The sequence below is a fragment of the Letharia lupina genome, assembly GCF_014066315.1.
Source record: "Letharia lupina isolate WasteWater1 chromosome Unknown contig_23, whole genome shotgun sequence".
Classification (NCBI taxonomy): Eukaryota; Fungi; Ascomycota; class Lecanoromycetes; order Lecanorales; family Parmeliaceae; genus Letharia; species Letharia lupina.
In genome coordinates, this window is record NW_023502992.1 from 884,723 (window position 1) to 907,331 (window position 22,609).

The 22,609-nt window shown below is 37.7% G+C and overlaps 3 protein-coding genes across 3 annotated transcripts; all 3 read left to right on the forward strand.

Annotated features, from left to right (window-relative positions):
• Window positions 1-10,778: 10,778 nt before the first annotated feature.
• HO133_006153 (uncharacterized protein) lies at window positions 10,779-12,583 on the forward strand (the record flags this gene model as incomplete). Its single annotated transcript, XM_037297054.1, has 4 exons — window positions 10,779-11,163; window positions 11,248-11,422; window positions 11,482-11,787; window positions 11,842-12,583. 4 exons carry the CDS (start codon window positions 10,779-10,781, stop codon window positions 12,581-12,583), a joined length of 1,608 nt encoding a protein of 535 aa, XP_037147628.1.
• A 2,022-nt stretch (window positions 12,584-14,605) lies between these two features.
• Window positions 14,606-15,598, forward strand: HO133_006154 (uncharacterized protein; the record flags this gene model as incomplete). Its single annotated transcript, XM_037297055.1, has 1 exon — window positions 14,606-15,598. The coding sequence occupies one exon, from the start codon at window positions 14,606-14,608 to the stop codon at window positions 15,596-15,598; it is 993 nt and encodes a 330-aa protein (XP_037147629.1).
• A 2,975-nt stretch (window positions 15,599-18,573) lies between these two features.
• Window positions 18,574-20,111, forward strand: HO133_006156 (uncharacterized protein; the record flags this gene model as incomplete). The annotated part of the gene is made up of 4 exons (XM_037297056.1): window positions 18,574-18,907; window positions 18,966-19,574; window positions 19,641-19,780; window positions 19,812-20,111. The coding sequence occupies 4 exons, from the start codon at window positions 18,574-18,576 to the stop codon at window positions 20,109-20,111; spliced, it is 1,383 nt and encodes a 460-aa protein (XP_037147630.1).
• Window positions 20,112-22,609: the final 2,498 nt, after the last annotated feature.

Here is a 22,609-nt window from a genome sequence, read left to right on the forward strand (position 1 = left end):
ATTCGATGTTTTCGACTGCTACCACTACACCTCGGTAAAACAATCGTCTTTGGTCGAGGCCTACACGGACTATGGATGTTTGGAGACACAGGGCAAGCAATGGGCGTGTATCTCCGGTCTACCAGTTATGGGGGCCATGGCTATTGAGAGGGGGGGTAGTGTTACGAGCGTACCCTTGACACACCACTCAGCCCTATGGCCTAGTGCCTTGGCGGAGGCATCTCCTACTATATCATGCCTCCTTCCCACCTACATAGTTCGATAGCCTTAGGGCCAGTTCGGTAACCACATATTTTGAAAATAACCCCTACTTATTTTCAACTTAGCGTCATATATATACAGGGTATCGTTCGGTCATTATATTTTCAGAATATATTTTCAAAATATCTGAAAATAAGTCTCGAGTCTTGTTTTTTGGCAAAATAAGGCTAAGCACGCTAAAATAATGGACATCCATGACTAATATACATATAGGTATTAGAGTTACCCTAACCCTAACCCCACCAGTAGGGACACAGATAGGGACACCAGCAGGGACACCAATAGGGACATCAATGGCAATGACGGAGGCAATAGAAGTATCAATGATAGTCAAAGCCTGTGCAGCAGTAGCAGCAGGTGTCTCCCGCCATAATGACGTGGAATTATAGAAATTCAATGGTCACTGATGGAGAAGATGATTTTCTCAATTTTTTGCGACGTTTCTGACTTAGCCTCAGAAACAGGGTTACCGAACGAAATCGTATATATATTTTATATATTTTGAATATAAATTAGTGTCATTTTTAAGCCATATTTTCATTTGTTAAGAGGTGGCGTTATTTAGTAAAAATAAGTAGGGGTTATTTTTAAAATATGTGGTTATCGAACTAGCCCTTATTATTCTTAATCTATCTCACTTATACTAATATCGCATCTATACTAGTTCTAATAAAAATAGTTATAAATTTAATTTATAGGCCTTTACTCGTAGAGAATATAAAATTAAAAATTAAAATTAATTAAGATATTAAGAATAAAGATAGAGAGAAATAAAGAAAATTAGAGAAAAATTTAATATTTTTAATTAAGATCTATTAAATTCTTAATTAATATATATAATAGAATAAGATAAAACTAAGCTTGAAAATCTTAAATTTATATATATAATTAATTATTAATTTAGATTCGCTACGCTTTTTAATTAGATTAACTAACTTATCGCGAGTAAATAAATTAGCGTTCGTAATTATTAAAATCTCGCCCTTTTACGCCTTTCTTATTAAAAAAATAGATATATATTATTAATATATAGAATTACTTTTTTATTTTTTATTAAAATTTTAAGATTTTATTTTTATTTTTTAAAGCGCTATTTACGCGTTTCGAATTTTTAAGAATTTTAAAATTTAGTCTTATAATTATTAAAGCGTAAGAAATTCAAATATCACTTATTAAAGTTCGCTTATTAAAGATCGCTTATCTACTTACTCGATAGCTCTAATTAAAAAAAAAATTATGAATTTGATTAGAAAGCTAGCTTTCTTCCTATCGATAAGTTTTGAAAAGTACTATTAAGATTTAAATCGAGAAAGCTAGATATCTATTCGGGAAGTAACTAAATTTCTTAACTACGAATATCAAATTTTGTTAGTAATCTTAACTTTATCTCCGTCTCTCTTTATTTCTTCTTTAAAAGAATTTTATCTCTATAAATTATATCTTAGTTAACTCTTTTCGATTATAATATCTCTTTTTCTACTATTATATATACTACGAATCGTTATTAAAAAAAGCGTTAATAATAGGAAAATAAGTATATCCTCTCGTAATTACGCTTCTAAAATTAGTTATAATTCTAGAGAAATTAATAAAATCTAGCTCTCTCGTAATTACGCTCTTAAAATTAGCTATAATTTTAGAGAAATTAATAAAATCTATAGTAACGTTAAGATCTTATACTCTATAATATAATAATACGCTATTAACCTTAATCTATAATACTCTATAAACCTTCTTAATATATATTCGAAGACTTTAATAAATTATCTATTAGACTTCTCCTCGATTTTTCTTATCGATATAGTAATCTTAAATTTCGTTATTAAGATTCTATATAACGTTTAATCTTTAATATATAGAATTTATATCTATTATAAATATAATAGAAAGATAGAAACGAAGAGATAGGAGATGGCGCTATTATAGCGCCTTGGCAGATAATACTTATTAGTAGATTTCTTTATAGAATCTTATTATTTTATATCTAATTTATAAATTTACTATAATAATAGTAATTAATTTTTTACTATTATAATAATAGTAGTAATATTAGATTACTATATAGTAAGTACTATATAATTACTTACTACGTATTATACTTCTAATATATTAATAGTTCTTACTATATTAAAGATTTAGTTAGATTCTCTTAATTCGCTTTTATTATATTTCTTCCTACGTTATAAGAATCTCGAGAATCTTAATTCTTTAATATGAGATTTTTACTTCTTTAGTATAAGAGTCTTAAGAATCTCTCTTCTTTAGAATTATTCTTACTATATTATAAGAATCTTAAGAATTCTAATTCTTTAATACGAGAATCTCGATTTTTTAAAACTTATCTACTATTTCTAAAATAAGCTTCTTTTATAAGTAGGAATTATTTATTACTTTCTCGAAGTAAGAATTACTCTTTTACTATTATACTCTTATTAAGCTAGCTTTATTATTAATAAAAAATCTTATTAGTATTAACTATTAACTATTAAATCTACGAGTTTCTTATAGTAATAGATTAAGCCTATTATCACGAGATTTTCAAGTTTATTAAATACTTTATCGACTATATTATTTAGAATTATAATTATTAATCGAAATAGATATTAGAATTATTAAGACACTTAAGAACGTTATTAATTAAATTCTCTACTTTCTCATATAGCTAATTTATAAATTAATTTACTTTTCGAAGAGTAGTTAGAGCCTTTAATAATTAAATATATAACTTTTAAAATAAGTCTAAGCTTATTTAATACTTTAGAAATTATAATTTATCTTTTATAAGTTCTACACCTTATATCTTACTAATGAATATTCCTTCAAATTTATTTAATATTATCTCGAATTCTATTAAAGATATTAATTAGATTATTAGAATAATCTTAATAGAGAAAATAATCTATAAAGATTTAATTAATTTAGTTATAATAGAAGATTAGTTATAATAGAATACTAGTTTCTTATAATTATAATAGATAGCGCTATAAGAATTACTACGTGATATTTCTAGTTAATTAAATTTATAAGAATTATTTAATAAGATAAAACCTCTCGAAATTATTATAGTAGAGAATATTCTTAATTACATACGCTGAAATTCTAATAATCTTAATTTCTTCGATTTTAGTTATAATAATAAGTCTATTAATATCGAATTATTAATTAAGTATACTAATAAGAAAATATATTTTTAAGATATATACCTATTCGTGAAATAAGCTAAGAATCTTATTATTATTAAGAGTATTAATCTAATAAAAGAAAATTTATAAATAAGCTTACGTAAAACGACGTTAGAATAGTAGATAATAGAAATTTCTACTATTAAGAAATATATTATCAAATTTAATAATAGCGTTAAGAAATAGATTATCTTATTAACTACTAGATTTAAAAAACTTACTATAATAGCGATTAACGCTATACTTCGCGAGCGTTACATTATATATAATATAATTTCTTATTATAAACTATATAAGTATATTTAAAAGATTCTAAGATTAGCTAAAAATATAGATATAATATTTATTAAGAATTAACTTAATATTATTTATAATAGTATTAATCTCGAACTTCGATATAATATTAAGAAATCTAAAGATACTATAATTATAAATTTATTTCTTATAATTCTTAATAATTATAAGTATAAATAATAGACTTATACTAGTAGATATAGAAGAAATTTAAATTTAGAAAATATAATTTCTAGATCTTCCTTTTAGATAAATTAATAACCTTATTTTTACGAAAGTAAATCTATAGAGTAGTATAATTAATATAATAATTTATTTAATTATAGAGATTAGTCGAGCTTTATTTAATTAAGTCTTCGACTTAGTTATTAAATAGAGTATTAATCTTTATATCGATCTAAGTTATAGTCTTAATATCCTTCTTATTAAAATTCTTAAACTTATTAATTATAATAATCTCGCTATTTAAGTTATTTAAATAAATTAATATAATTAGATTAGCGCTTAAATAAAAATTAACTAAAAATTTCTTTATAACGCTTTTAAATTATTAAGCTTATAAATAGATTAAATTTTTAATCTTAAGAATAATAGTAATCTTATCTTTTTTAATTTGCTTTTAATAATATAAATAGATTACTATATTCTACTAGATCTTAATATAATCTAAAAAATCGCTTTCGATTTTAATAATAGAGAGCTTATTAAATATTCGAAAATACTATAAATAAGAATTTTAATAATAAATATAAGAAATCTATAAGATCTTATTAGTATTATACTATAAAAGAATAGTTTTTAAATAAAACTTTTTAAAAAGCTTTATTCTCTAAATACGAATTTTATAATAGTAACGACTATAATAATATATAGAATATATATTTTATAAATAAAAAAGTTAATTATATATATAGTAAATATAAAGTATACTTTTTTTTAAGAAATAAACTTTTTAAATATCTGCGATTAGACTATTAGAAGATTATAAAAATAAAATCTTCTAATACTACTATTAAAAAGATTCTTAAATTCGAAGAATCTAAAGTAAATCTCGATAAGTTCGAAGCACTTATAATTAATAATATTTATATAAAAATAATTATTAAATTTATTATTAAGCTAAGTTATAATATTAAGTCTAAATATAACTTTAGAAGTTAGAAGTATACTATTATAAAGATTAGATATATTTTAGATTTTAGAGTTAAAGAAAGCGAAGTTTTATCTAACTTCGACTGCGAAGTAATATTAGAAAATTATACTTATTTATAAAAATATATTTCTAATCTTAAGATTAAGAAGATAATATTTTTTATATTAATTCGAGAAGTAGATAATAAGATTATTAATATAATCGAGTATACTAATATTACGATCCATATTAATAATATTATTAATAAATTCTAGAAAATAAGAATAATCTATTTTACGATAAAGGTATATATTATAAATAATCTTAAAGCTAATATTCTTATTAGTATAAATATTATAATATTATAAAAAATAATTATAAATTTAGACGCTTAAAGCGTTAAATTAGAAAAGTATTAGAGATTAAAGATATTAATCAATATAATAATAAGAATTTAATCTTATTCTAAGCGTATTATTTATATTATAATTATAATTATTATAATATTAAGTATAATTTTAAAAGTATTTATCGTATATAATAATATTATTTCTAAAGATAGAGATTTCTTATTTAAGTCGAATTATACTTAAGACTTTAAATCTATAAATAGAGTTTTTACTTATATTATTAATTATATAATCTTAATAATATAGATATATAATATTATAATAATATCTATTCGCCTACTATAGAAAGTAAGATTAAGAGTACTCTATAAATATAAGTAAGATAATATCTTTCTAATAATATTCGCTAACGTATATCTCGCTATTAGAAATATAAAGTTATAGAAGAGAAATCTTACTAAGGGAATTATATTAGTTATCGCTATATTTGCTAGATTAATTTAGAAATCTATATTTCCCTCTACTTTAGTATTTATAAATTTTACTATTATAATAAAATCTACTTATACTTAGATTAATTCGAATTTCGAGTATATAATATCTAACGATATTATCGTCTATAATACTTCGAAAGTTACTTTATAAATTACTTTTATAGTAGAGAAATTTTCGAAGATTTAATAGAATTAAGATATTATCGTAAATATTTCGAAAGAAGAATAGATATCTATTTCTCTAAAGTCGAATATTATAATTAAGTCTTCGCGAGTATATTCTATTAATTAAAAAGATAAGAATATTATTAATAAAACTTTTAATAAGATATATAATTAAGATAAGATAGAGTAATTTAGCTAGCCTACGCTTTATAGCTATTTTATCTTTATAATATAGAGATAGATATCTAATAATAGTAGAAAGGGTTATATTATTATCGATATTAGAGACCTTAACAAAGTTACGAAATTTAATTCTTACTTATTACTCTTATAATCAAATATTACTTTCACTATAATAGAATTTCTATATATTTCTACGATAAATAATAATAACTACTTTTATTAATTTCTTATATACTATAAAGATAGATATAAGTTTATAATAATATTTTATCGAGGGTAAGAATAGTATAATGTTACTCTTATAGAATATAAAGGATTACCCTCTTATATATAACGATAAATAAATAAGATTCTTTATTTACTTCGAGACTTTACTAGAGCATATATAGATAATATAATTATATTCTCGAAAACACTAGTATAATACCTCGAGCATTTATAATAAATATTTATTCTCTTTTAATAGCGTCGTATTAATCTTAATTTTAAGAAATTATTTTTAGATTATCTCTTAATAACCCTACTAGAATAGCGAGTCGATTCTTTAAAACTTTCTACTTCTAAGAAAAAGCTAATAACTATTATCTCGCTACGCTTTTTAAAATCGCTATAAAAATTCAAAATATTTCTCGAACTTATAAAATAACTATAATTATTTATATTACGCTATATCTAGTATATTAATTTATTATAATAGCGTAAAATAGAGCTTACGAAAATTATTTCTAAGGAAGTTAAAGATTATACCCGAAAACGATATTCTAGCTCTTTCTATTACGAATCTATAAAAACCGAAATTAAGACTTTTTAGAATCTTTAAAAAATCTTTTTTAACCCGACTTTTCTAATTTACTTCGATTCTAATTATCGGCTTTATATCGATCTAGATACTTTTAAGAAATAGAGTTTTATTACTATAATCTATTACGTAACTAAAAATTTAGAGAATTAGAAATTCTTTTTATAAACGAATATATAGTTAATTATATTTCTTAATAAGATATTAAATTAGATTAAGTAGAACTATTAATTTATAGAATTAGAAGTTATTAATATAGTATAGATAATTAAAAAAGTACGCTATATAATCGAATCTACTAAGAAGATATTAATAGTTATTTTCACGAATTACTTAGCTACGATATCGATCTCACATTAGATTAATCTTATTATTTCAAGTATTAATAAACTAAATCTACGCCTAATATATATATTCTAATATCTTTTAATATTTAATCTTTTTATTTATTATAAGGTCGATAAGGCGAATATTATATCTAATACTCTTTTATATTTATAAAGATTTACTTCGATAGTAAAAAATAGTCTCGAAGTATTAAAAGCCTTATACGAATAAGTAATAAAAGTTAAGATTATCATATCTTCTTTATATTTAATTTCTTAAAAACTATTAATTAGCTATTATATCACCTTAATAGAAATATTAACTAATTTTAAAATACGGCTTTTCGAAGAATACTTTAAGAATAAATAGTAGAGTAAGGTTTTTAGAATAGTTTATAAAGTAGTTAAGAAAGCTACTATTGCTTTAGATTAATCTAAAAAAACCTTACTATTAATATATAGTCTTACTATAAAATTAGACGAGATTTTATAATAAGTTTAAGAATCTACTATTATATTAGAGTATATTTCGAAATTCGATAATTTAAGTAATCGCCGACTTAGCCTTCGCTTTAAGCTATAAAACGAGTTAATCTACTATACGAATTTTAATAATAAGCGTAAAAAACTATATATATTAAATATATTAGAAAAGAAAATCTTCGAGTTAATATACGATTGCTAGTACTATAACAAATTTTATAGAACTTATAATTAAATCGTTAGTTCTATCTATATAAGATATCTAATAAAATATCTATAAACTTATATAGATTACTACTTGAAATACGAGCTTAATTAAATTAAGCGCTATAAATCTTATAAAAGTATAGTTCTCATTAATAAGTCGGGAATCCTATTCTATATTATTATTATAGATTTCGTAATCGCGCTTTCGATAATCGCTAACGAATACGATTATCTATTTATTATTATAAATAAATTTTCTAAGCGTGCTTTAATTATATTAGAGAAAACGATTTATACTACTATTAAGTAGGCTAATCTTCTACTTACTATCTTAATTTAGTATAAATAGAATATTTTATTAATTATAATCAGCGATAGAGATTTCAAGTTTATATTAGAATTCTAATAAACTATCTTTAAGAAACTCGAAGTAGAAATTCTTATTTTTACAATTTATTATTCTTAAATTAATAAATAATTCGAGTATATAAATTAAATTATAGAAATCGCGCTTCGCTACTTTATTATAGCTAATTCCGAGATTAATTAAATACTTATACTTTTATATCTTATAAATAATTTAAATAACTTTAAGAATTAGTTATAGATATATTATCGAATAAGATTCTTTATAAATTTAACGTTTATAATATTCTTAGCATATTAGCTAAATTATTATAAAAAGATTTCAATTATCTACGATAAATAAAATAAGAATAAGTAGAGAATTATATAGCGTTTGCTAACGTTATAGTTAAAATATATTATAATAGTATATATAAAGCTCTCGATATATTTAAGAGTAGTATAGTCTTTTTACACTTATATTATAAATATAAGATTTCTAGTTTAAGTAATTATAAACTTTATAATTAGAGAATTAACCTCTTTAAAGTTCTTAATAAGATCGAAAAGCTTATATATCGCCTTAAGCTTTCTCTATTAATAAGAATCTATTTAATTATTTTAGTAGCGTAATTAAAATCTACTAAAAACGAGGATCCTTATATACGCGCTTATGCTTTTATTATTTCTAAAATTAAGAAAGACGATACTATTATAAATATCTATGAAATCAAAATTCTATTAGAAAAGTAGAAATCTAGAGATAAAGTTTAGTATTTAATTAAGTGAAAGAACTATAAGAATAAATATAATATATAATATAATTTAGATAATCTTAAGAATATTATAAAATTAATCGAGAAGTATAAGATAAGAATTAGACTATAACTTAGAAGATTAGATTAATAATATATTAGAATAGAAGTTTAAGAAAGCGATATAATTTCGTTTACGATATTAAGAAAGAAAGTTTATACTTACTTAAAGAAATATCTTACTTTACTTAAACTTCTTTACTTAAAAAATAAGCTTTCTAAAAAAGAGCTTTTTTAACTCTTTACTTAAAGAATAAATTAACTTTCTTTTCAAAGAAAGAGCTTTTTTTACTTAAGATAGAAGTCTAAAAAAGAGCTTTCTTTACTTTCTTCTACTATTACTTTTATCTTACTTAAATATTAAAAACGTTACTTTCTTTTCTATTTATTAATATTTATTATAAATATAGTAGAAAAATAGAAACGAAGAGATAGAAGATAGCGCTATTATAGCGCCTTAGCAGATAATACTTACTAGTAGATTTCTCTATAGAATCTCATTATCTTATATCTAACTCATAAATCCACTATAGTGATAGCAATTGATTTCCTACTATTATAATAATATCGAGATTATAGTTTTTCTACTTAGTAAGATTACGATACTTATTATTTAGAGAATTCTATTTGTATTTAATAAGTAGAGCGAGATAAAGAGCTTCGAGGTACGGTAGAATAGCTGAAAGATACTCGGATTCTCTATGAATATAATACTATTCTAAAGCTATATGACGATATTATCGATATCGTTATTATGAGTAAAGATGAGAACGATGAGAATAAGGACAACGAGGATGAGGATAACGACGGGATACGTCATGAGCAGTTACTTGACGCTTTTGAGGATATATACTCTTGGGTGTAGAGCGAGTCTCGCTTAGCCTTCTTAGAACGATTGGTATTTGATCGTAACACATATGTCTACTCGGCAATATCTACTGTAATTTGTTACGGTGATTATAAGGCTGTAGAGAATCTTATATATTCTGAGATTAACCGACGATGTAATCTATTTCTTAGATATCGTTATGGGGAGGATTCGGAGAATTAATTAAATGCAGTACCGTAAACATGTTCAATTGTAGCGATGTTCTCAGTGTTCCCACAATGCTTGGCTAGCTTTTCACTACTGGGTAGCCCGCGCCCCAGCACATATTTCATAGGCCTTTACTCGTTACTTTTTAATAAGATAAGAGTTTCTTAGAATAGTCTCACAGCGAGGCTTAGCACAGAAGTGATTTTATTCTTAAGCCAGGGAGAAAGCAAGCTTTCCAATTAATCGAGGGTGAGTGTGATGAAAACCTGGCGAGGAATATGTTTCTAGCGGTCTAAGTAGATTGCTTGATATTCCGCTAAATGAGGCCTTACTGGTTCAAAATACAGAGGCTGGCGCACATTTCTTATGGCTTGGCGCCGCTACCGCCCCTACATCCTCTCGCTCAAAGAGGAAGGTGCGCAATGATAAAGAACGGTACCAACGGTCTTGATAGCGTCCACCATCAGACAACGAAGCGTTCATGGTGCCGAATATGACAGGCATTGAGAGGTCTCGCGAGGCGGGATGACTTCATCCGCACCCTCCTCTACCGTCGGGAACGCCAATCAGGCATGCGAATGTCGAGCAGCTTGATGCCGTTCATTCAGAGCCAGATACCGGTATCTGGCAAATCGGCTGCCCGCTCAAAGAGCATGGATAACCTACATATTCCGATTACTCCTGCGCTCTCCCACTCATCACCACCATGTCTACCACTAGAATGTCACTCGAGCGAGAGAAGCCCGACCCTTTCGCATCTCTTGACGGCCGGAAAGCATCAGTGGCCATTGAAGACGGCACCGTCACAGTCATATCGCTCGAAGATGCGGACGAAGCACTGTCCTTCTTGGAGAATCACCCTCAGTCCCTGGAGATCGCAGAATCTGGCAATGCGATTCTGGAGGACCCCGTTCAGTTGAAGAAGTTGGTCAGGAAGATCGATCTTACAATCGCTCCACTGCTGGCGGCCGTATACTTCCTCCAGTTCCTGGACAAGACCACGTTATCCTACACGGCTGTCATGGGGATACGGACGGACACACACCTGAAGGGGCAGGATTATTCGGATTTGTCTATGCTGTTTTACATCGGTATGCAAGAACTGCCAAGTTTGTGTCTCTGCATGGGGGCCGGCAATCTGGGCACGAGGGACTGATCATTGATCGACGACGCAGGCTTTCTGGTGGCAGAGTTCCCTACGCAATACCTGGCACAGCATATATCACGATTGGGATTGTATCTGGGCATAAACATCATGATATGGGGGCTCATCCTGGGTTTTCATGCTGCATGTACGACATTTGCAGGGCTGGCAATTGTTAGGACTCTACTGGGTATATTTGAGAGCTGGTATGTGCTGTCTGAGGATAAGCGTTCTTGTCTAGAACGGACGCTGAATATCAGAACAGTGTTGCCCCGATTCTGATATTGATCATTGCAATGTGGTATAAGAAGGAAGAGCAAGGCCGACGCGTGTCTTGGTTCTATGTCTGTAACGCCCTCACTCAAATCTTTGGTGGCTTCGTCGCCTATGGAGTTAGCTTTGCCAACACGAGGTTCGCGAGCTGGAGGATCTTCTACATTGCCATTGGGGCTTTGACCATGGTCATTGGGCTATTGGTCGCCCTGTTTTTGCCAGACTCGCCCGTCAAGGCAAAAAGATTCACCGATGCCGAGAAAGTTGCTGCGTTGCTGCGAGTCAAAGACAATCAGAGGTATGTTGGGGACTACACATTGCAGAGGACAGGACTTGGCTGACTCGGTACAAGTGGGACACAAAACGCTCGCATCAAGAGAGACCAGGTCTTCGAGACTTTCAGAGACTCTCGAGTATGGCTGATTTGCCTCGCTACCATGCTAAGCTCCATTCCTAACGGCGGACTTTCCAACTTTTCGAGTATCCTCCTGACCACCTTTGGCTACACATCTCAGCAAGCACTCATCCTCAATACCCCCAGTGGCGCGATTGGTGCAGTCTGTGTGCTGCTAGTGGGCTACCTATCCGACAAGTGGGGAGACAGATCAGTGGTTATGCTGATTTGCATCCTTCCAACCATACTGGGTGCGGGTCTGATGATAGGTCTTGATCCTAACGGGATCCCTAAGAACAAGGCGGGCCTTCTTGCTGCATCCTTTCTTACGGGAACCTTTGGAGCCGCATTCATGCTGTTGTTGGCTTGGAACGCATCGAATATCGCAGGTCACTCCAAGAAAGTCACCGCCAACGCCCTGACATTGATAGCCTTCTGTGTGGGGAATATATTGGGAACACAGACATTCCAAGCGAAGCAGGCGCCTGGATATATCTCTGGCAAGATCAGCATCATTGCTACCTTATCGGCGCTGTGTTTTGTGGTTGTAGTAATGAGGGTGTGGAATGACTGGCTGAACAGGAAGAATCAGAGAGAACTGGCGGGTATGAGTGAGGAGGTGAAGACGGTCTTGAAAGACAAGATGGCCTATGCCGACCAGACTGATCGGAACAACGTCTTCTTTGTGTATACGCACTAGGTGCCTCTATATAAGGCCTCTGAGAAGGGCGGTGAGTTGGACTGTATAAAGGTTGTACGAATGCCAAGTACTGCGCACAGATAATTGCTATTCGCTCCAAAATCCATCTTCACAGTATCAGTACTTACAACATAGCTTCTGTTCAAGTGTTTCAGACGGAACGATTGCTTGCCTCAAACTCTCCGGGACCCCGTCCCGTACGCAGTACTAAATCGGGTGACTGGCCGTACGAGTTTCATCTTTTGGTTAATCAAAACCTTTTTTTGGTATGCTCTACCCAGGTCTGAGCACTGGTGTCATAGTCTCACTGATGTTCATATGCCCTTTGTTTCCTTCCTGCTCTTTCGGTTTCTACGTCGCCATAAGATTAGGAGACTGCAAGAATCCGGAGAACCTGTCACCAAAAACTCCAGTCACGAGCAATCTAAAGCCACGACGCTCGAAAAAATACGTGTGGAAGTTCTGCAACATGTAGCAAGCTTCCTCATCCCTGACTCAGCGACCTACTTGGACCCCTTGTAGTAAATCACTACGTTGGGCAATTGGGCATCGGAGCTGGTTCGCATTACGTACCAACGACCACAAAAGAGTCAAATCAGACTTCTTGATGTGATTGCAAAGAAATTGGCGCGAGTGGTCAGTATGCTGTCAATATGTAAATGTCTATCATTCGAGTTTAAAACCAGATTCGGATACAAGATGGGACTTCAGGCGCGAGCTTCAGTGCATTCAGGCTGATGGCGTTGTTTACCTCATGCCTCTGTTCAGTTTACGATTCCGATCTGCTCAGGTGATCACGAGGTCACAGAAAACCACAGCCATCTCTCGCTGACTAGTCCGTGAGCTTGCTCTCATACCACGCGACTATTTTGAGATATCCGGGTCCCGGACCAAAGCAATGAGCGCATCTGGTAGCTTCTGCTTGTCGGCTGTCTCAGACCGGTCTGCTCTCACGCGCATGGCGGATTGCCGTGCAAAGGCGGATGTCATTGTATATCCCATTTCCAAGCTCGATAGCTCCAACTTGTAAAGGCTTCACACACCCCCCACGAATGTATTTGCCAAGTCTGAAGACTTCTGGCGCCGCACCCAGATCGGGTCTGGGTTCAAGGAGCCCCGCTCGGACGCGGGTGGCGTTGTGGGGCAGGGGAGGCAGTACTAGGGGACTACGGTTGGAGAGAATGGCAAAATCGTCAAGAGAGATGCAACCCCAGCGAGGGCTGGGCCTGAAGATCGCCATATCGGCGGTGCATGGGGTAGAGGTCAGAGCATTCTCCCAGATGGAGCTACTTCCTCTGCCACGGTGGCAGTCATAGTCAACAGCCGGTGTTTGGGACTGCAATTGCACGTAATAGAATCATAGATGTGTGACCAATCGAGACTGAGTCAAAGGTCGAGTCGGGTTCCGGAGTGGAGACGCAATCCAAGACGGATTTTTCAGGACTAGACTGCATGTTAATAACGGGTTCGGATGGGCGAGGTGTTCATCGTTTGGAGGTCGAGAGGACTTTGGCGTGAGCAAATTGCAGCTTGAGACTGGTAATTTGCGGTGCGTATACCGGTAGTGGCCAAGTGAATGTTGGTTTTCGATTAGGTTAGAGCATTTGCGTGGATTTGAGATGCCAGAAAAGTGGAATTTCACTTGAGCCATGAAGCCATATGAGGTACTATGGGCCCTGAAAACAACTCTCTCCTGGATGGGCGTATATAGCTGGGTGCATTTCCATCTGTGTGCAGTTCTGTTGACGTTCTAATTCAGTTCAATCAATTGCCCTACTCGTAGCCCTAGCCCTAGGACAGTAACAACCTGGTTAACAAGAACGCACCTTACCATCCATCTGCTGTTCCCCAGGCAGGAGTCGCCATCCGTAAATCTTGGAGGGTCAAAAATCAAAATGCTGAAGGTACTGAAGATGTTGATACCTTACTTGGGGAAGGTGAGACTCTGGAGAGGTCCCGCCCCCCCAGCTTCACCAGATTGACTCCACCTGTCTACTTCAGCTTCACCACAGGCTACAAGCCATGCATTGGAGCAAAACGCCCATACCGGGGGTCTCTCTCGATGCCACCGGCTTGATAGCCCTAGCCGATCTTAAAACTATTGCTAAGCACACTGCTCTGAACGGCACCTCCAGCATTGTCGACTTCCTCGTGCTTTGCCCTGGAATCCACACGCAACCGAATGCTACCGAGCTCAATGGAGGCGAACTCCCTCCGACCGCCGCCCTCACCTCTGGACATGTTTTCCGAGTTGAGAACCAGGCTACTGTGTTCTATCTACAAAAGATGGGAATCCCAGGACAGTTGGTAACAATGAGCGTCGAGGGACTCCCAGAGCCAAAGAGATGGAAGCCGGATCTCAAGACTATCAAAAGCACTTTGACCCCCTCTTTCGTGTGCTACATCACACCAGTATCTCTCACATTGCTCGCCCTGATGTTCGTGAGCTTTTTGAACGACTGGTGGGCCTTGGCCGTTCTCCTGATCTTGATACTCGCGCGTACTTTGAATGCCATCGTTGTCCGGCGACGGAGCGCACCTGGCTGGAAAGGCGTGAAGGAACCGGGTGTGAAGGGCGACTTGCTAATCCTGTTGAGTCAAGATCGCTGGGTACGACTACAAGGTCCCGTTGACGCTCTCAAGGCAGTGACTGCTGGACAATGGCTGCGTGATGCGACTTTTCTGGAGAGCTCGCTCACAGCTATCGCACTTTTGTTGATCTACATCAACGCTGCTGTCACAACCAACGCAAGCCAAGCCGGTAATATGATCATCCTGGCGCTGCTACTGCTCTCCGTTGGCCTGGTGGCGATGAGCAACCAGTGGCAAGATTCATTATATATGCATGGCTGCAAAGTTCAGGTCGACGGCGAACCCAAGCAGTACGCCAGGCGGCTGGATCTTGCGGATGAATTGATCAGCTCCACAGGACGAGACGACTGGGCTATACGTTTGGGATTGATCAATGAGAAGGCTGAAGCTGCAACAAATACAGTCAAAAGGGTCCTATTATAGTGATCTGGCGGCCAATGAGCTTTCAAGTTCGGCCTCTTTTCGCGATGCGTTCTTCATAGAGGAAATCAAACCCTCCAATGACGTATCACCAATACGTATAGTGAGCATATGGCCGTGTTTGGACCTTTTTACACGTCATGCTCCACTCTACTGCCGCATAGCACGTTGTGAGAGCACCGAGCGAGAGACATGCATCGAGTGGGCGATTAGGCATCCGAAAATAACATAAGTTCATTTCCCATTGAGGGTCTTAATTGAAACGGTTCTTCCTAATTAGAATTCTTGAACACGAACTGTATATGTTTTCATTTGATAACCACAAAAGTATGTGAACCAACAGTGGAAGAATGGAGCTATTGGGACTGCTGATTGGTTTTTTTTTTCAATTGCTCGTTGGAATTTGATATTCTCTGTACGCATGACTTTTGCTACGTCCTCTTACCTCGCAGACGATGAGGCTAATGCTTCTTGTAACATGCTATGGCAGCGACAAACAACTGAGTTTCCCAGTTGGGAAGGCACAATCTCCTGAGCGTTTGATACCTCTTGTTGGGTGCATTGGTCTGTACTTTCTTCATCTTATTGAAGAATCTAGACCTTACAGCCTAGGTAGGATTGCAGAATTGTCATCTATTGACCCGCAGGGGATCATGCTTTCAGATTTCAATCGCCAAGTGTCTTTCAGTATGGCCACACTCACAGATCATGATGAATCAGTTGTATGGCTCTATGGCCATGACCATCTCAATAAATAGGGACAAGGTCGAGAGAGAAGGTTAGTCTTCTACACTGGAGAACGCAGCTATGAGGTGATGCGACCTCTGCCAGCATTCTCTGCCGAGAAGTCTCGGAAACCAACCTCCCCCCCCGCCCAAGTTGGGTCCGTGTCTGGTCCTTGGTCTACGATTTTTCAAGAACCTAGTCATGAACACAGGAGGCCGCTTATTTTTGAAACAGGCGAGAAAAAACACTGTATCAATTCTGTAGAGAGATTCCATTGGTCAGGATTGGTAGCAAACTGACTGCTGCCACATGTCCACTTGCGCTTCACCCCTTCTGCAATTTAGACGAACACCGAGTCTGCACGCAGACGCCCCGCTGCGGCATATCATCGTGGCTGCCCCGGACGTCAACTGCTTGCGAGGAAAGTCTTTTCAAACTGCTGCAAGAAGGGGGTCCATAGAGTTACTGGAACTCCTTGTAAGGAGCGCGCCCCAGCCTTCGTCGCTTTCCTCAGCAGTGGCCGTCGCTATGAGACTCGTGGACTCTCGCCTAAGAATGAACTTTATGGTAATACTCCTGGACCACGGAGCAAAAGGTCCTGCAGTCGACCAGGCTTTGACCGAGGCCATTGGGGAGACGCCTCTGGACGAGGACTTGGTACTGTACTTCGTGAACAAAGCCAACGATGACCATCACCAAGGGCAAGCTCTGTACAATGCGGTCAAGTGTGCTAACAAAAACATCGTTGCATCTGTCATCAATCTGGTCATCCAAATCACAGGTCTCGCCTGGCGGCTCCAACAATTGCGCTCGAGCCTGCGACCGGAGACAGACTGGCAAAGCTTGACTTGCTGCTTCGAGCTGGAATTGAGCAGGAGGGTCGCGACAAGGCCCTGGTGCAAGAGATCAGCAACGAGTCTCACAGCGACATGGATATCATCGAAAGGCTTCTAGATCGTGGGGCAAGCTGCAACTATGATAGTGGAAAGTCGTTGGAACTTGCGGTCAGCTTACGAAACAATCAATTGCGCAGATGTCTTATCGACAGTAAATGAGAGAGTGCTATATTAGCAAGAATGTTGCCCTTTGCTATGCATAATCCAGACATGAATACGAGATATGCATGCATGGCTCTACTTCTTATTGGCGGTGCGACGGGTGATCAGGTCAGTGGTGCATTGGTCCATGAAGTTTGTAGCTCTCAGGAATGCGATCCTCAACTTGTCAAGCTGTTGATTGACCATGGTGCAAGATTCAATTACTCAGAGGACAAGTTATCAAACACGTCGTCTCAACGCCCACCGAGAATGAAGTCTTGAAACTCCTTTTGGAAGGTAACGGAGCATCACTGGTCCTGGCATCGCTTATTCCTCTTGCCATGAATCACGCACAAGAGTCTAGGCTGCAAATACTTCAAACGCTCCTCGTCTTCGGTGCGGGAGGGGCACAAGTCCATGTTGCACTGATAGACGCAGTGAAACAGGGACCACATGCACAGCCAACCATCGACATGCTGTTGCGATATCATGCTTCTGTTAACTACCAAAGTGGTGAAATCATAAGGATCGCCGCCGCGGCAGGTCAATTCGTCCATCTTAGACTGTCTGCTCCAGAGGAATCCCAACTCCGAGTATCTGCCCGAGGCTCTCAGTCTTGCAATGAAGACGCCAGCCGTGCAGACTGGCACAAACATCCCGGTTCGATTCAATTCTGTGCGGCTGCTCACTCGTGTTGGGATTACCAAGTCAGAAGTCATACATCGTGCGCTAATACGAGCGGTTCTTGATAAGGACCATGCCCTTGTCGAACATCTCATCAAGAGCGGTGGGGATCCGAATTTTCGGAGTTGTGAATCCGTGGTCAAGGCAACAGAGCAAGCTGATATCGAGTCGCTTATACTAGTGACAAGATCCAAAGTCTCGCACACGGTCTTCTTCGCGGCTTTCGCGGCGAAGTCAACTTCTATTGATAGATGGCAAAGCAAACCCGACTTGCTGCTCAATATTGACAAGATCCTCCTCGAGGGAGGGGCCGCTGGTCCTGCGGTTGATTAGGCCTTTCTCACTGCTTTGAAATCCTTCGATCCTACTTGTAATGTATTCGTTGATATGGTCATTGCACGGCCGTCTTTATTGAATGTCAGTTTCGACGAGGGAAAATGCCTCTGCACGGCAGTGAAAAGAGATCTGTACTAACTCGTGAAAATATTGTTGTGCCAAAAGCCAAATCAACAGACTCTGTGCTCCGCATTCATGGCCATCTTTGAGTCTTACGCACCTAGGGAAAACCTTATCAATCTGTCAAGGCTGTTCTTTGAACGGTCAAAATTAAAGAAACATTTATATTTTGGACAAGACGACCCTTTGACGAGTCCCTTGTACCAGATTCTACATCGATACTCTGGCAAGCCGCTGTTATTGCAAAATCTTCTCGATAGCGGGTGCCCGCCTGACTCCCGCTTTTTGTGGGAATTCGACCCTGTCTTTGGCGCGAAGGAAACTTCTGCATTGCTTTGGCTACTCTGTCAAGCCCAAGCAGACCAGCAGACTGATAAGCGTACAGTTGAAATCCTTTTGAAGCAAGGGGGTGGGTACAGCCCATTCTCACGACAACTTTGTTCCACTGACTGATGTCTATGCAATAGCGGATCCTAGTTTTCGGACACCTGGCTCGGGTAATAGTCCACTGATCGTAGCAGCCCTTTCATCTCAGCCAGATGTTACATTGCAACCCCTAGAGGCGCAAGCCAACGCGAACGTCGAGGATAAGTCTGGTAGGACCCCATTGCAATGCGCCACCAGAGTAGGAAAATTGGAGAGCATGGAACACCTGCTCAATTTCAAAGCGAATCCTGACGACGAGTCTCTGCACATTGCAGCAAGACGGACCAAGGCCTCAATGGCGAAAATGCTCCTTGATCGCGGCGCTTCAATAGATTGGCAAGGCATCCATATTTGCGATTATAGGACTCCACTGGGCGAGCTATGCCGCGATGCTAGTCCAGCTAGAGATCCAGCGCAGTTAAAGGACACTCTGAATGTTTTTGCCAAAAGGCAGCCTGACCTGAAAAAACTCGCGAACGGCAAATCCCTCGTGTTCCTAACCTTAGACAATGACTCGCCTTTCGCAATGACCACCGCACCCCTCAAAGCTTTTCGACTCATGCGAGAGAACCTCAACTCTGACTTCAACATCTTTCGCGAACTGGGCGGGGTCTGCTACAGCCTCACCATGTACGTCCGGCACTTCAAATGTAGGAACCGTTTCTCCCTCGACAGCGAACGTCGGTGTTGCAATCTTGACACTTGTCCCGCCCCAGACTTGGAGAAGCTCCTTCGAGAGTTCGGGTGCCGTGATCGATTCTGGGTTGAAACAGCCGGCGCCAATCAACCGCCAGGCGTCTGCGGTCCTCCGCCTCACGTCGTTGAAGAGCAGAAGCTTGTCGAGAGCCTACGCAAGGTGCAGGAGCAGCAAACACGCTTACTTGCAGAGGAAAGGGCACGGGCGAGAAGCAATTCAGGCCGATCTTGATATGGCGGCAGAAGCTGAACGAAGGCGAGAGAGGGAGCGCTTGGCTGTACTAGAAGAGAAACGACAGGCCGATGCGAACGAAGAATGGCGTCGCTTCGACATGCTGGAAGCAACAAGTCAGGCAGACGCCCGAGATGAAAGGCGCAGATTGGCGGCCATTCAAACCGAGCAGAATTCTGAGATGGAGAAAAAACGAAGGGAATTCTCGGACCAGCAGCATCGGGCACGGCGGGCAAGGGCCGAAGAGGAGAGAGCGTAAGAACGACATAGAAGCGGCAGCGATGGAGAGAAAAGCCAAAATCACAACTGGAGTGTTAAGGGAGAAGAAGAGAATGATCGATGGTGTGAACGAGATGGTGCAGCAAGCCCAAATCTCAGGTGTTGGGGGCCAGGCGGCTGGGAGGATATTGCGGAAAATTGGGGAGGGTGGGCGATGCCTGGAGTGAATTGAGTACAAATACGTATCATGACTTATGATCCTCAATGTCTGGTTCGAAGTCAGCAATAGTCCATTGTCTAGATCAGAGGAGTCGAGCCCCGGTGTATGCTTGGTCTCGTACCGCATTCTCGGTCTATGTTCTTGCTCGTTGACGCCATTACATGGTGGCTAGACACCAGATGTAAAGGCAATGTGTTCATGTTGTAGGCTTCAGAGGGCCACCATTATCTTCCACTACGGCCCGCATGGCATCAAACATACGACGTGAAAGAAACCATTGCATGTTGAATGTTGAGAATAAGCAGCTTCAAGATGGGGCGACAGCTATTTCAGCTACCATCTCTCCAACGACAAATGTGGACGAAGCCAACTAGAGGGTGCAACGCAACGCAGCGGACACGGACAGCCAGACCAGCATTCGCCAAACGCGTCAGAGACTTCTGAATTCCACTCCATCAGGAGAAGCTGGGTCTCGTTGATAGGCGTTGGAAACGTTCCCCACCTGATGTTATTGAGGCGAGGAAAGATGAAATGAAGGTCGAAAGGAAGGAGCGTCAACAACAGGGGTGTCGGAGTTCGCCAAGACCTGGGAGTCTAAAATTTAGCGTGCGGCTAGGGCGTTTGAGCATTGACCCCTTCCTCACGACAGCGGTCTCATCTTTTTCTTCGCCTCACACCATCTCCCACTATCATATCATGGCAAGTCATTCAATTTTCAAAATCTATGACAAAATATTCGCCCCCCCGTCTCAAGCATTACTCGACGATTTTATTATCTTGGAGGCATGGTCACGACTGATCGATCCCATCTCCTAGAATGTTGGACCGTACGTCACAATCACGATGCTGACACTTGCATTGTTCGAGCTATGCGTCGAGCACGATTACCATCTTACTATGTTGCAACACCTGGTGTGGCGGTCACCGCTTGTCACCAAAGCAGCTATTGGCCCTCCCACGGACGAAGCTGGCCTTCTGTTGGGTATGGCAGCGCAACTACACAATCTTGTCCACTGCCTCCTTCCAATCGCTTCCCTTTGCGATCTTCTGTCCTTTCTGGATGATTCGCCATCCCGCTTTCTTGTATTCGTGCGCAGGTCTCTGGGGGTATTATAAACGTGTCGATGTGGATGTGAAACTTTCAACCATCATGTACGCCTGGCATGGTCCGACTTTCTCGGATCTCGACCCAATTCGGGAATTTGCGGCCACAACGGAGATGAAAGCCCTTGGTAATATTCTCTACTATTATGAGTATCAAGCTTTTTTTGCCTCCCCGGCACATGTTTGCGAGGTGTGGTCGAATCGAAACTGCGGAACGTTCAGACGCTGTGCAGAGTGCGCCCAACCGTTCCTTTTTTGGTGTGCTTGGTCTGCATCAATTGTCCCCAAAGAGGATCCTAGATCCGAACCTTTGATGCCGTCACGTCGCTGTCCTTTCCTACAGAATGCTTGACACGATTTTCTCTCCAATTAGCAGGTCTGCCCAGACCATGAAAGGCCGGCAATCGCCATGAGTATGGACCGGTCACTGTTACGAGCTTACTGATGACTACTGTCCGATCACGCCGTTAGCTCTACGCCTTCGATGAGCCAGGGCACGGTGCTCGAATGGTATTGGGCGATCTTGAGCCTAAGCTTCTCCTAGTATGTCATGTAAGGGGTCTCCCGTCGTCGCAGATCAGCGCGATATTAGTGCAATGGGAATGGTATCTGCGGCTCTCTTGTTTACGTCCTAATTTTCCCTACGTGCTGGGACGTATATCGGCATTGCTGTTCCATTGAGCATGGCAAGATATATCAAGATGAACACTCCCTATGTAGCAGGTTTTTTCTGCTAGAGTAGACCGATGTTGCCTGAAAGGTGCTTCGATACAGGCCGTGATTTCCAGGTGCAACATAGCGTTACACTGGCTTGACGGTCAAGTTCGAAGAGCTTGCCCCGGAAGACTGATTATAGCGGCTCAATAGGACAAGACCGGAGCCATGAGCCGAATGATCGCAAGGGCTTCCCATTCAGGGTGTATGGCGTCGATATTTTCAGGTTTCAGAATTCGAAAAATCCGCCTCGAGACATGCGGTTGCGGCGTGTGCGTCTAGTCTACCTACTTTAGGCCTCCCGAACGCGGGCCTTCCACCACAAAGCTTAGTCCCATCATGAATATTACTCACCAACACCACCGGCCATCATTGACTTGCCCATATCGGTTTCGGCGAAAAGATGGCTCACACTACGACGCAGGTCCAGTTTCACGAGAGCGATGTGATGACGCGGTGTAAGAGACTTCGGCCTATTCGTGTGCGGCGCCCTCTCTCTC